Genomic DNA, 12667 nt, shown 5'->3' on the forward strand with positions numbered 1-12667 from the left:
TCTGAGAGACCAGTTCATGCTGACTGGGAACATGTGGGGTGACGGTCTATGAGGATGCTCCGATTCTGGGAGCATTTGTGGGAAGTCTACTTGACAACAAGGATGCTCTGACCTGGTGTCTTCAAAACCTCGCGCTTCTCTCCTGACTGGGGACCGTGCACCACTCCCTTTGTTGTTGAAAGTTCATGGTCTTGTTTGCGTCACTGTGTTAGGATGACATGACGCACTGTCAAGAAGCATAAGAAAATAATTCACATAAAGAACATTGGCAGGAGAGATTGGTGAGGCTAATGGATCTATAAACAAGATATGTATACAAGTTTTCCTTTGTCCAGGCACACACAGTTGCTAAGTTCACTGCGGTGATGGCAGTGGTGGCGGCAGCAGCAGCAGCGGTGGTGGCGGTGATGTGGCGGCAGTGACGGCGGCAATGGCAGTTGTTATTTTCTATTCAAACAGTTAAAAGCATATCATCCACATATTATTTGATTGATCTCCAAACACTTCGAAAAAGTTTCTTAAGTATTTCCCTTGTCTTCGGAAGACTCATCTCAGGCCTGCGGAGACAGCACAATCAAAGCTGGGCCTCAGGTCTTCTCAAGCCAGAAGTCTAAATGTCAAACTAAGGAGGCGCATTACCAAAATGGGTAAAACTTTCCTAAGTCTGTGGGGGCCACTAGAGCCCCGTTGGGCCAACCTCTTTTTCCTGTGCATTCAGGCTGTGCCACTGACATGCAAGCCTTCATTTGCACCAAAGAGTAGAGAGGTGGTGATTTCTCCCAGGTCACCTTTGTTTTAAAACAGAGCAAATCTGAACCCCCAGCATCATGACCAGGCCAAGAGTCAGGCACCAGTGGCTAAGGAATCTTTCTCACAGTCCTGCCACTGCGGCAGGCTCATCAAACGGGCTTGCTGGACTGAAAGCCCTCGCGTTTGAGAGCTGGAGAGAATGGGCAAGTAGGTGCCATGCTGACCTTCAAGGTCTGTATGCTCCATAAGCCCAGAGACACAAGGACTCAAGGGGAAGCATAGTGGTCCAGGCCACAGTAGCTGAGAGATGGAGCCGCAGCATCTTTTAGCCTGCGCACGTTGTCAGAGGCCCCAGCTGACTCCCCCTCCTCACCTTCTTCCCCCCTGAGGTGAGTAAACCGTGACATGAGGGAACCACGTTCTCATGAGCCCAGACTTCCCCTCTCAATGTGACTCAGAACTCCAAATGGCACCCAGAGTCCATGTGGCTTCTCCCCCAAGTCCATTCTCCAGAGAAGACCCCACTGTCTGATGCAGAGTCATAGGCCTAAGTGGCCATCAGTTGGTCGTCAGAACTTGGCCGTGGGTCCTGGCGAATCCACACGTGCATTGGATACAGTGTCGATTGGGCTCTGGGGTGGACAGAGAATGACTCCAGGAAGAGCTGAGAACCTCTGCGGCTGCTCTTGTCCAGACTTGCTAACGCTCGACAGAAAGGAAAGCCCAAGAGTTCTGCTAGAGCTGAGCAAGGCCCAGTGTGGCCCAGGGGAGCACTACAAAGCCTGTTCTGCCTTCTATCTGGAAACTCTCTCTTCCAGACACTCTGTACCACATCTCCTTGCTATAATCCCCACGACATTTTGTCAAATAAATGATTTTCACTGGTGTCTACTCTTTGCAAAAATTAGGTATTCCATGAACGCTGACCACTGGGGACAGTGTCTCAAATATCCACTTCAAAATTCTACGCTTCAGGGTTCCTTGAACAGTGTGTCGCTTTCCTCTGTGTTTGCAGAAAAACCAGTTCATCGTTGCTGTGAGCATCCAGGCACTGTGGGGCCATTTTGCTTATTTCAGTCTGATGCAGTCCACCTCCTCAGTGGCAGGCATCCCTGTGGTCCTGAGGTCCAGGTCAGCGCTGGCCTTGCTCCCGCTGGGAGAAGCCCTCCACCGGAGCCGCAGGATCCTCTTAAGGTACTTACTGGTGTTATTCCTGACCGTCACGAAGCACAGCGTGTTGATCATGCTGTTGCTCATGGCGATACACTCCACCACATAGAAGGCGGTGAGGTAGTGCTTCTCCTTCACAAACACGGAGGGGAAGAAGTCACGCACGATAGTGAAGCCGTAGAAGGGCGCCCAGCAGAGGACATAGGCTGAGAGGACGCACACGAGCCCTAGTACGGTCCTGCGGCGGCAGCGCAGCCTCCGGCGGATCTGCTCCGTCTGAAAGCCGGGCATCGCCTTGAACCAGAGCTCCCGGGACACCCTGGCATAGCACAGGGTCATGGCGACCACAGGGCCCACGAACTCGAGGCCGAAGATCAAGAGGAAGTAGGACCTATAGTAGAGTTGCTGGTCTACTGGCCAGATCTGGCCACAGAAGATCTTCTCCTGGCTCTCCACGATGACCAGCACGGTCTCCGTGGTGAAGTAGGCGGCAGGGATGGCGATGAGGATGGACACGGACCACACCAGGAAGATGAGGCCCGCAGCTGTTTGACACTTCATTCGCGGTCTCAACGGGTGCACTATGGCCAGGTACCTGGGCAGGAACAGAAGAGGAGTCAGCCACGGAAGGAGCCTGCTTGTGATACTAACGTCACCTGAGGGAGACACTCAGGGCAAGCCCTGTAGCAAGCCTCAGTTCCACCTCTAACTACTTCCCCCAGCTCAGCCTTCTCATCTGTCCAAGTATTTGGGTTGTTTAAAGATTAAATGAACGGGCGATGGTGGCGCACGCCTTTAATCCCAGCACTCGGGAGGTAGAGGCAGGTGGATCTCTGTGAGTTCGAGACCAGCCTGGTCTACAGAGCTAGCTCCAGGACAGGCTCCAAAGCCACAGAGAAAAAAAAGAAGAAGAAGAAGAAGAAGAAGATTAAATGAGATAATGAATACAATGTTCCTAGCTAAGTTTTAAATCTAACATATACTGAGGAAAATTACTTTTAAATGTAGTAATTATAGTTCCCATGGGTCTCTGACTAGGCACTGGTCCATCGTATCTCCAAAGCCTGCAAGGTTCAAAGTTGAGTAGCCCTGCCACTCCAACTTGAATTAGTTGATAGGAAAAACCACTCTTTCCAACCAAAGCATAGGCCAAGGTTTTGTTTTCATTCCAAGTTTTAGAAAGCATTGTTCTGCATGCAGAGAGGAAAAGTGTATTCACCTCATTTTCCACCTGCTGAAAGATGAGGAACTTTCTCGGGGTTATATAACACAAGACCCTTGACAGAAAACATTTAGACCCCATCTTACAGGGCTGACCTGAAAATCAATTAGCGTATGCATGGCTTTTCTTTTTTAACCGCAAAGCATCAGGCAGTAAAAGACGCTGCTTTTGTTCTCTCCTGAAGAGGCTACACTGTTACCACAGAGGTCCAGGAAGCAGAGAGCACTTCATGAGGCTATGAGTCACCCGGGTAGCTTGAATGAAGTCTTCCCAGAGTGCACTCTTGTGCAGAGAGCTCCGGCTTTCCGGAAGTCTTTGCGCAGCTGGCACGGTTAGAAGGACAGGAGTGGAGTGGAAAGGACTGACCAACACACTCTTTTATGGAAACAAACTCTTTTATGTCCATAGCTGATCCCAGGCAGAGTCGCTAGCAATGTGACAGGGCCCTGAAGGAGAGCCAGGTCAATTCTGTTCTCTTGCAGACTACCCCTTTGAAGTCATCTTTCTTGGGACTTTGGTCTGAAGAAAGAACCCTTCTTATGCTTTTCTAGTTGAATTTCACAAGTAATCATCCCACGCTGGGCGAACCTGGAGGATCCTGAAGTGAGATTCCTGTGCTCTTCCAGAGCCCAGGAGTCTGAGGAAGCTGGATAGACCATGGTTACCCTCTGGACAGGCCAGATGGCTGCTGCTGGCCACCAACATGCATCCCTGGGACTCTAGGCAGCTCCTTAGTGCTGGAAAACGAACAGAATCCAGTGCACTGTTGGCACTGTGCATACATGGGCTCTTCACCGCAGCCATCATGTTGGCAGAAGTGCGGCTCGGTGGTAGAGTACTTGTCTAGCATGTAGAGGCTCTTAGGGTCACATCACACACACACACACACACACACACACACGCACACACACACACACACCATCTCTTAGTTACAGAGTTGTGACTAAAATACTCTGACAAAACCATCTCAAGAAAGAAAGGGCTTATTTTGCCTCGCAGTTTGAGGCAAATACATTTTGCCACAGTCCATCCTGGCAGGGAAGTCATGGCAGGAGCTTGAAGCAGCTGGTCGCACACATCACATCCACAGTCAGTAGTGAAGGCCAGCGCTCTCCCGGTGGTAGCCATTTTATACAGTTGATCCTCGCCCAGTTGACGCTGCCATCACTGATACACAAACTAACAGGAAACGTGCAGAAAACTATTCCAGAGATTTCCATCAGCCTTGGCTCTGGAACTCTATATCAGAACAAAGTTTACCATAGCAAGCCCATACTTTCATTTAGGTCATCTCCACCCTGCTGAAAGAAAGAGAGAGCAAAGATGCCCGTGTGCTAGAGCGGCCAGCTGAAGCATGCAGAAGAGCGAGGACTTGTCAAAGGCTGCACAGCTCGCTGGCCCACATCTTTCCATACGCCCCATGTTCTCTCTACGATGCCATTTGCTACCTCCCTTCCAGCATTGTGGGGCATGCTCCCTTCTCCCTGGCCTTCACCAAATCCTAGCAGCCTCTCTCTTTTCTCTTGACCACAGACTTGTTTTCTCCCTACACTGTTTCTTGAGGCAGTCAGACCCCTGGCAGCAAGTTTTCCCTCTCTATGAGCATGGCTTCACTTGCTCTGTGTCCCTAGCTCCAGTGGTTTAGGTTCAGATCCTCTCAAGGCCAGCAGTTCCCAGAGAATAACAAATAAAGGTTGCCAGGGTGCAGGGTGGTGTGATAACCATGGGCTGGATGTTTCAGCAGAGTCTGGGACCCCTGTCTAAGGTCTAAGGCCCCCATCTAAGGTCTCACATGAGAATGGCGGTTGCAGCAGATACCAGGCTGGCCATGACATGGGTAACGCACCCCCAGCTGATGAACTAACTCATCAGGGGCATCTGTGCTTTTTGACCATGGGCTACACAACTCAACACCAGGGGACACATACCCTGGCTGGTTTCTTCAGCCCTCCAGGCCAGGGGAAGAGGAGTCGCACAGCATTTCATAAGCAGAAGACCAGAATGTTACAGACACCTCAACACACATCAAAGTAGAGGCCCAGAGGCCCTGCCCAAGGGTTGGGGTGGAGGTGGGGACTTCTTGCAGGATCTTGCCAGCTCCTTCAAGTTGTCATCATCTGGTAGATTTTTATATCTTCTGAAATATAGCCCCATCTTTTTTTATCATGACTCTGAAGACTCAGTCCCCGGTCCATATGCTTCCCCAAGGCTCTGCAGTCACCGAGAGGACCCACCACCTGGCTTCCTTGAGCACCATCCTGGCCCTCAGAAGACCTGCTGTTGATCATCTGTTGATAACCACATTAAAGTCTGCCTCCTCTGCACCGCCTCTTTTGTCCACTGCACCCTGCTCTTCTCCAAACGTCATTGTAAACGCCACCCGGCTTATTACTTAGCCGTTTCACCAGTATCCACTCCTGACCCTGGATTATTATTTAACTGTTTCGTCAGTATCCGGACGTTCCTTGCCTCGAGTAATCTGTCTACATCTTTTCTCACTTTTGCCGTCTGTGGTTTTGGGGCACCTAGTTTAATTTTAATAAAACTTTACCCCCTGTCAGTGGTTTGATACTAGGTGAAAAGAAACTTGTCAAAAGGACGACAATCATTTTTGGAAAAAGAGACAAAGATGTGTTTATTTCACCTGAGCAGTGTGGGACCAAGCAATAAAATGCTGGAAAGGCAGTGAGAAGCTGGAGCTGAACTCTGTGGAAAGGTGTGGCCCAGCTATGCTGCTTTGGACAAGGCATTTCACTCCAGTCCTCAGCTTGCAAGGTTCAGACTATGTATCAGTTATTTCAGCAAGAAGCCAGAGTTGTGTTTAAGAAGATTTGGTGGGCTTCAGCCTTGCTTACCCGCCTTAAACCCCAAAGCCATCTCTCTGTTCCTGGAATCGTCAAGTCTGTCCCTGCCTCGAAGCTTTTTGGGCTTACAAAAGCCTTTATCTGAGACACTGTCTCTCAGTCCTCAGAACCTTCCATGTCACTCTTGGGTCATGTGACTGTCGTCTCAGAGACACCTGTCCTGACTCGTCCACGTCACCCTCGATTACTCTGCTGGCATGTCTCTTTGCTGTTGGCATTGTTATTGTGTGTTGCTCACTTCTGAAATCACCTTCCATACTTCTTTGCCGGACAGAGCTCTCTTCACCCCTTTGGTGTAGCTTTGTCAGGGGCCAGTGCTTTTTTCTGGTTTCCACCGTTATCCCCAGCCCTTGGAACAGGATCCGGCACTGAGCAATCACTCGCCGGAGACGCTCTTTTTGAAAGAATGCGTGCAATAGTGAAGGAATCTAGGGTGGATCTAACGGGATAGCTGAGCAGAACCAAGAGACACTATATGCAGAAGACTAAAGGCAGATGAAGGCTGGACCACCCAGCCAAGTGAGCTTCTGAAGGGCCAAGTGTGACCAGGACAACCGGCCAAATGCTCTAGAACGGCGAGACTGGCCAGGAGAAGGGAGACTTTCCAGCCTCGGTGCCTAGGAAGAGAGTGGAAGCAAGAACAGAAGCGCTGAGCCCAGGGTGGCAGAAGGCAAACTGTGCTGTGAGCAGTGCTTTGTAGCCCGCTTCTAAACCTTACACTGTGATTCATGCATCAGAAAAATGACTCCCAGCTCACTGGAAACAGTCTGGTTTATTCAGTTTTGCTATCAGTTGCGGTCTTCTTAATATTGACTCGAGAACCATGATATCCGCTCCTTATTCCATGCCTGTACTGACTTCATATTATTCTGTCCCAGCACGGCAGCACACCCCTATAATCCAAGCATTCTGATGCATGAGGTAGAAGGATTGTGAGTTCAAAACCATCCTGAACATTATTACAGTGAGGCCTAGTCTCAAAATACCAAGACAGAAAAAGAAAATGCCTTGTATTTTAGCTATTATTTCATTCAATCGTCAAAACAGCCGAGTACATGAGATTCCCTTACTGTCCTCAAAGCCTGAGGCAGGAAGAGGGCAGATAACTGAAAGCCACGGAAAGCCCCACCGTGCAGGGAGGGGCCTCCACCAACAGACTCAAGTCAAGTACACACTATCGGTTCCTTCAGAAATTTCACTAAATAAAGGCATCCTAGCAGCAGGGTGTCTTCTGCTATAGAGAGATGAGACTGTAGTTGGCCCAAGCTAGGAAGATCAAACCTGAAATATCACTGGGTTTTGAACAGCTCACAAGGAAAAAAAATTAATGACGACTGAACCACAAAATTGAAATTAGATGATAGCAACATAATAAAATAAAATAAAAACCATCTGGGGCAAAGACTACAAATGTCAGCTTAAACAGATAAAACTTAACATGTTGGGGCAGTGAGTCACCTAAGATTAAGGGAGGCCTAGGCCAGCACCTGGGGTTTCTCCCATATGTGTATGTAAATTTCCCATCAGAAGCCCACTCCTAGGACCAGCAGCCCTCCCCAGAGCAGAGCATGACCAGATTCATCCGTCTCCGTGTGCCTGGTTTGCACTGCACAGGAGATAGATGCCATCTTTCAAAACAGCTGATGGTGGGAAAATGGGAACAGTATTGAGGATACTGTTCCTATACCGTGGTTGATCAATATCCCTGTTAGTAGTAGCTCCGAGCTCCTAGCTTCTTTCCCGCACAGTTGTTAGCCCCCTCCGAGGTGCATGGATCTCGTGCAGAAGCAGGACTCTGTCACAGAAGGCTCCCATCTATCCTCCTTCTAGAGGTCAAGAGCATCTCCTGGGTAAAGCCGTGTCTCTAATGTGAATGTCCAGGAAATGACCCCATATGTTTTGTCCTGTGCTAAGAGACAAAGCAGTGTTTCCATATTCAGGGGATGCTGGAGACAAAGCCGCAGGAGACTGACCTGGGCAGCCCTAAGAGTCACTGGGGAAGCAGAAAGCCTGGCTGATGCTATCCTCGGCTAGGGTTATTTGAATTCCTTAAGTAAGTGGGCAAATGTTCCAAGGTTGGTGAATTGTATTGAGGACCTCAACATACCTGTTATGGGCTGCAGATCAAGGGGCCATCAGTGGCTGACTTTCTGGAGAAAGGAGACCAGAGCCCTGCACCTCAGTGGTCTTAACGCTGGGCTCTTTGGTGTCCCCTCCTTAGAAACTAACCTTTCACACACCATCCTAACTCCAGCTGATTGCTAGAAAACTTGCTCAGTTGCTCTGACTTAGAGCCCAAGTCAAACACCTCAGAGCCCTGAGGCCATGGAACAAGGAGAGCCTGTGCTTCAGGCTCCCTGGATGAAGAGGACAGCAAGCTGTGTCAGGGAACATGGAAGCCTGACCAGCCCCTCAGGGTAGCTGTCCAGAGACCATAGCAAGGTGCTTTGTAGTTCAAGGCAAATGCACCAAGAGACTTTCAAAGACTCCCTGAAACCAAGGTGATCCTGGCTCAGTAGCACCAGTTTATAGCAAGTGAAACACCCCAGAATAAGAAAGACAAGCAGAGGTTGCTCCCGCTGAGCTCTCACCCCATCACTAGAGAAAGAGACAGTCTTGTACTGTAGCATGATGGGTAAGCAATCACCTGCTTTTTTTCTGGTCACCCCCCCCCCACACACACACACACACAGCTTTTTTTATTCAAAACAACTCCCTTGATCTTATTTAAAAACCAGTTAGTGCTGGGAGATCATAGTTAATAGAGGAAATCTAGATGAGATGGGGAACTCTCTCCAGATTTTCATGTTCACATAAGAAGTAACTCCTTATAACTTAGCCCCATCCCTCCACGCGTCCTCCTACCACCTGTCTAAGCTGTGACTGGGTTTATCTAGGAGAACGTCCACAGACAGTGAGCAAAGACTTTCCTACAGCCCAGCCCCAGGCCTAGCTGCCTCCAGCCCTGACTAAGGTGAGATGTTCAGCCAGTGAGCTTTTGAGTCCCCATGGGTGCCATTTATGGGGACGACAGATGCATGTCATCAGCATGCAACCACTGGAAAGAAAGGGACCAAGGCAACACCCTTGCTCAGTGTCCATCTCTGTGGCACTCACCTGTCAATGGCAATGGCCAGCAGGGCGTTAGTGGAGACATAGAGGGAGACGGTACGCAGGTAGTTGACAGAGGCACATAGGACATGACCGTGCTCCCAGGAGAGCTGACGCACCACATAGTAGTCCATCTCAAAGGGGCAGCACACGATGGCCACTAGGAAGTCCGAGATGGCCAGGTTGGCAATTAGCAGGTTGGTGAGATTGCGCAGCTTTTTGTAGCGGGCCAGGGTAATGATAAAGATGAAGTTGCCAATGCCACACACCAGCATGATACCCACCAAAGCCATGCCAATGACAATCTTGGCAGCAAAGAAAGTCCGAGACTTGGTCACATCCTCCTCTTCATCGGAGGGCATGTCATAGTCACCATAACTGAAGGTGAACGGAAAGGAAGCAGCTTGGGCTCCTCCATGGGCATCAAATGTAGGAAGGAAATTGGTGGAAGTGTCTGTGGTATTCTCACCCAGAGCCCCCACGGTGGTCTCCATCCAGGCAGGTGGTGCCATGAAAACCACCGGGAGCTGTCCCAGAGAGGTGTCTCCAAGGCTCTTGGTTCTTCCTGGGTGAGTCAGATCTTCCTAACCAGCATCTGAGGAACACAGTATCGGAGTTCCATTTAAAACATTTGAAAGACACACACATGGTCAGGGACATGTTGGAGAGAACGTGGGTAAGTTTAAAATCATACTGAAACCTATGCAGGTCCATTAGCCACCTGCTCACCGTACACACAGATAATGGAGTGGAAGAAAGGGGCCAGGGAGAGAACACGAGAGAATGGAAACCACATTTCCACTCAGCTGGGGAAGGCGGGGGGGACTGGGGAGACAGACTGTAACTCCATTTATTTCCACTCCGATGGAGACCGAAAACCTGTGCTCTTCCTCAAAGACCAAAGCCGCGAGTGTGGAAAGGCAGAACAGAGAGGGGGCCGGCTCCAAACCCCAATCCCTAGCTGACAGCCTGAACTCTAGCCTTGTGGAGCAGTCCCCTTCTGCAGCAACAATAGTGCACCCCACATCTGGGGAAAAAATGACATGCCATGGGGTTCTGCAAAACACACCTGCAAAATCAGAGCCCTGAACACGGAACCCTCTACAGGGAACTGAACATGGATCCCGCCAGCAGCCACTTATCCTCACCAAGATTCCTGTGCCCAGGCCAAAATCTGCTGGGACTCTAGAAGGTTGGCACACTGCGTGCCAAGGCTTGCCCTAGTCAGTGGTCGCAGGGGCACAATCACAGGCTGTCACTCAACCTAGAGGGTTAGAACGAAAACCTGAGGGCAAAATCCCTGAGTGAGCGGAGTGTCCTCCAGTTAATAGCTTAAACACGCAGGGGTTTAACATCCTTCAGGCAGATCAATACTGTCTGTAAAGCTCAGAGCTGTTGGAGAGGCAGAGTTAGGTCCCAGAACCACGGGAGTCAGAACTCAGGCCTTTAAACCAGCTCTAAGGAGAGGAGGGAACCATGAATCAGAGACCAGCATCCCACAGAGCAGGACAGGGGAGAGGGTCTATCAGTAGCGAATCTCTTATCCCCCCCCCCGCCCATTTTTCCTTTATACCCCCTCCCAAGAAATGAAGACATCAGATCAGTGAACTGAATCTGGGAGAGGACTGGGGTCTGGAAAGTACCCTAAATGTCAGAAGGGATGAAAATAGTCAAATCTGAGATCCTGAAAAAGAGAAAAAGTAATTTGTCTCCAAGATAGACCCCCACACACACACCAGGAATCCTTCTCTCCAGGAGCAAGAGGACACCGCTAAAGTCCCTCAGCACCCCATGAGGCTCGCCCCACTTGCTCTATTTCACAGCTCTTCAGGGGGGTTTGCCCTTCTCTCTTGGCCAGCTCAGTCCCCAGCTCCTATCAGATAAGATGCAGAACCCGGAGCTGAGAGGACAGTGGACCCGGCAGGGAGCCCAGGGATATCCCTTCCGAGGGGTGCCCCATAAGCATGAAGCCAGCACTGCTCCAAGTCAGGATGTAAAGAAAGGATCCAGAAACACCTAAGGGAGAGATAGACGGTTGGAGGATTTGTCCCGTGGTCTTTCCTGGAATTGTCCTCAGCTTGTGGAGAAGCCCACTAACCACTGTTCTTGGCTGCTGGGGTTTCAATCCTGAGGGACCCTTTACTGTTTCACCTAAGTCTGTGAGTCGGGGCAGTCTGGGCTCCGTCCACTCCCTATGCATGGCTCTCTGTGCGTCTCCGGGGTTGTCGGTACCTGAGGACCAGGGCGAAGACCAGACACTCCTCGGGAGCTCTGCAGCAGGGAAAGGAGCTCCTCTGTCTTCTGAGGGTCTTTGCAGGTTCCGGAGGCAGCTGGGTTCCTGCAACCCCTGCGGACGCACAAGAGCAACGGCTGAGACTAGCCAGCCCCGCCCACAGCGCGCTGCCCCGCCCCAGCCGATGTTCCTGCCCGTTGTCAGTGATTTCCCTCCCATGCCCACTGTCCCCGCCGCGTGCTCACCTTTTTGTCTTCTCTGTCCCCACCCCTCACTCACGACCCCCACACCCACCCTGGAGATCCCTGAGCTCTGAGATGAGTCCGAGTCGACTGGAGTTGAGCCTGCTGAAGTGTCTGGACACAGAGGGGGTGACTCTGGGTGCCTCCTGAGCGCCAACTCTATGGCTATCCCGCACAGGGAGAGCAGGTTGTGCCTGCCTTGAGCACTGTGCACCTCGGGGTCACCTGTTTGGCTCATTGCACCCCAAGTGGGTGGGCGGGCTGGTCACGGGAGCTTAGCGCCTTCAAAGGACAGAAGAAAATCTCTTCCCCAGCTTCTCTGCCTGAGGATCTGGGACCGCTCAAACCTCACCCCTGGGTTCTCCTCTGAGGCCCTCAGCTGAGCACATTGTCAGCTGCCTGCCCTCTGTGCTGGCCTCTAAGGGCTTTCTGGAGAGTGGGTGCAGGAAGAAAGGCTTCAGGCCCATACCAGTTCAGAATGACCTGGTCCCCAAATGTTAAATATGAATCACTACACAGTCAGCAATCGTATCTAAAATTTAAGACTGCAGAAACGACTGAAAGCAGGAATTTAGGTATCGGTACCCCAATAGCCACAGCAGCAGGATTCACTGTTACCAAAGGGCAGAAGCAACCCAAATGTCCATCAACTGATACAAGAAAAACGAAGGAGGATGTATTTTGTTGAATACTACTAAACTTTCAATTTGAGTGAACTGTAACAGGTTTAACCCTCCTGGGCAGCGGTGAAGGTGTAAAATGAAGTAACAGTCATGGGAAACAGTAATAGATAGATAGATAGATGATAGATAGATAGATAGATAGATAGATAGATGATAGATAGATAATAGATAGATAGATGATAGATATATAAATGATAGATAGATAGATAGATAGATAGATAGATAGATAGATGATAGATAGATAGATAGATAGATAGATAGATGATAGATAGATAATAGATAGATAGATGATAGATATATAAATGATAGATAGATAGATAGATAGATAGATAGATAGATAGATGATAGATAGATAGATAGATAGATAGATAGATGATAGATAGATAATAGAT

General features: G+C 49.9%; 1 protein-coding gene across 1 annotated transcript; it reads right to left on the reverse strand.

Moving 5' to 3' along the window:
* Positions 1-1818: 1818 nt before the first annotated feature.
* Positions 1819-9658, reverse strand: Prokr1 (prokineticin receptor 1). The gene is made up of 2 exons (XM_050165462.1): positions 9124-9658; positions 1819-2515 (listed from the first exon to the last, which is right to left on the reverse strand). The coding sequence occupies exons 1-2, from the start codon at positions 9627-9629 to the stop codon at positions 1819-1821; spliced, it is 1203 nt and encodes a 400-aa protein (XP_050021419.1). The 5' UTR covers positions 9630-9658.
* Between the last annotated feature and the right edge of the window lie 3009 nt (positions 9659-12667).

The sequence above is a fragment of the Alexandromys fortis genome, unplaced genomic scaffold (assembly GCF_014885135.2).
Source record: "Alexandromys fortis isolate MF-2015 unplaced genomic scaffold, M_Fortis_MF-2015_v1.1 scaffold_158, whole genome shotgun sequence".
NCBI lineage: Eukaryota > Metazoa > Chordata > Mammalia > Rodentia > Cricetidae > Alexandromys > Alexandromys fortis.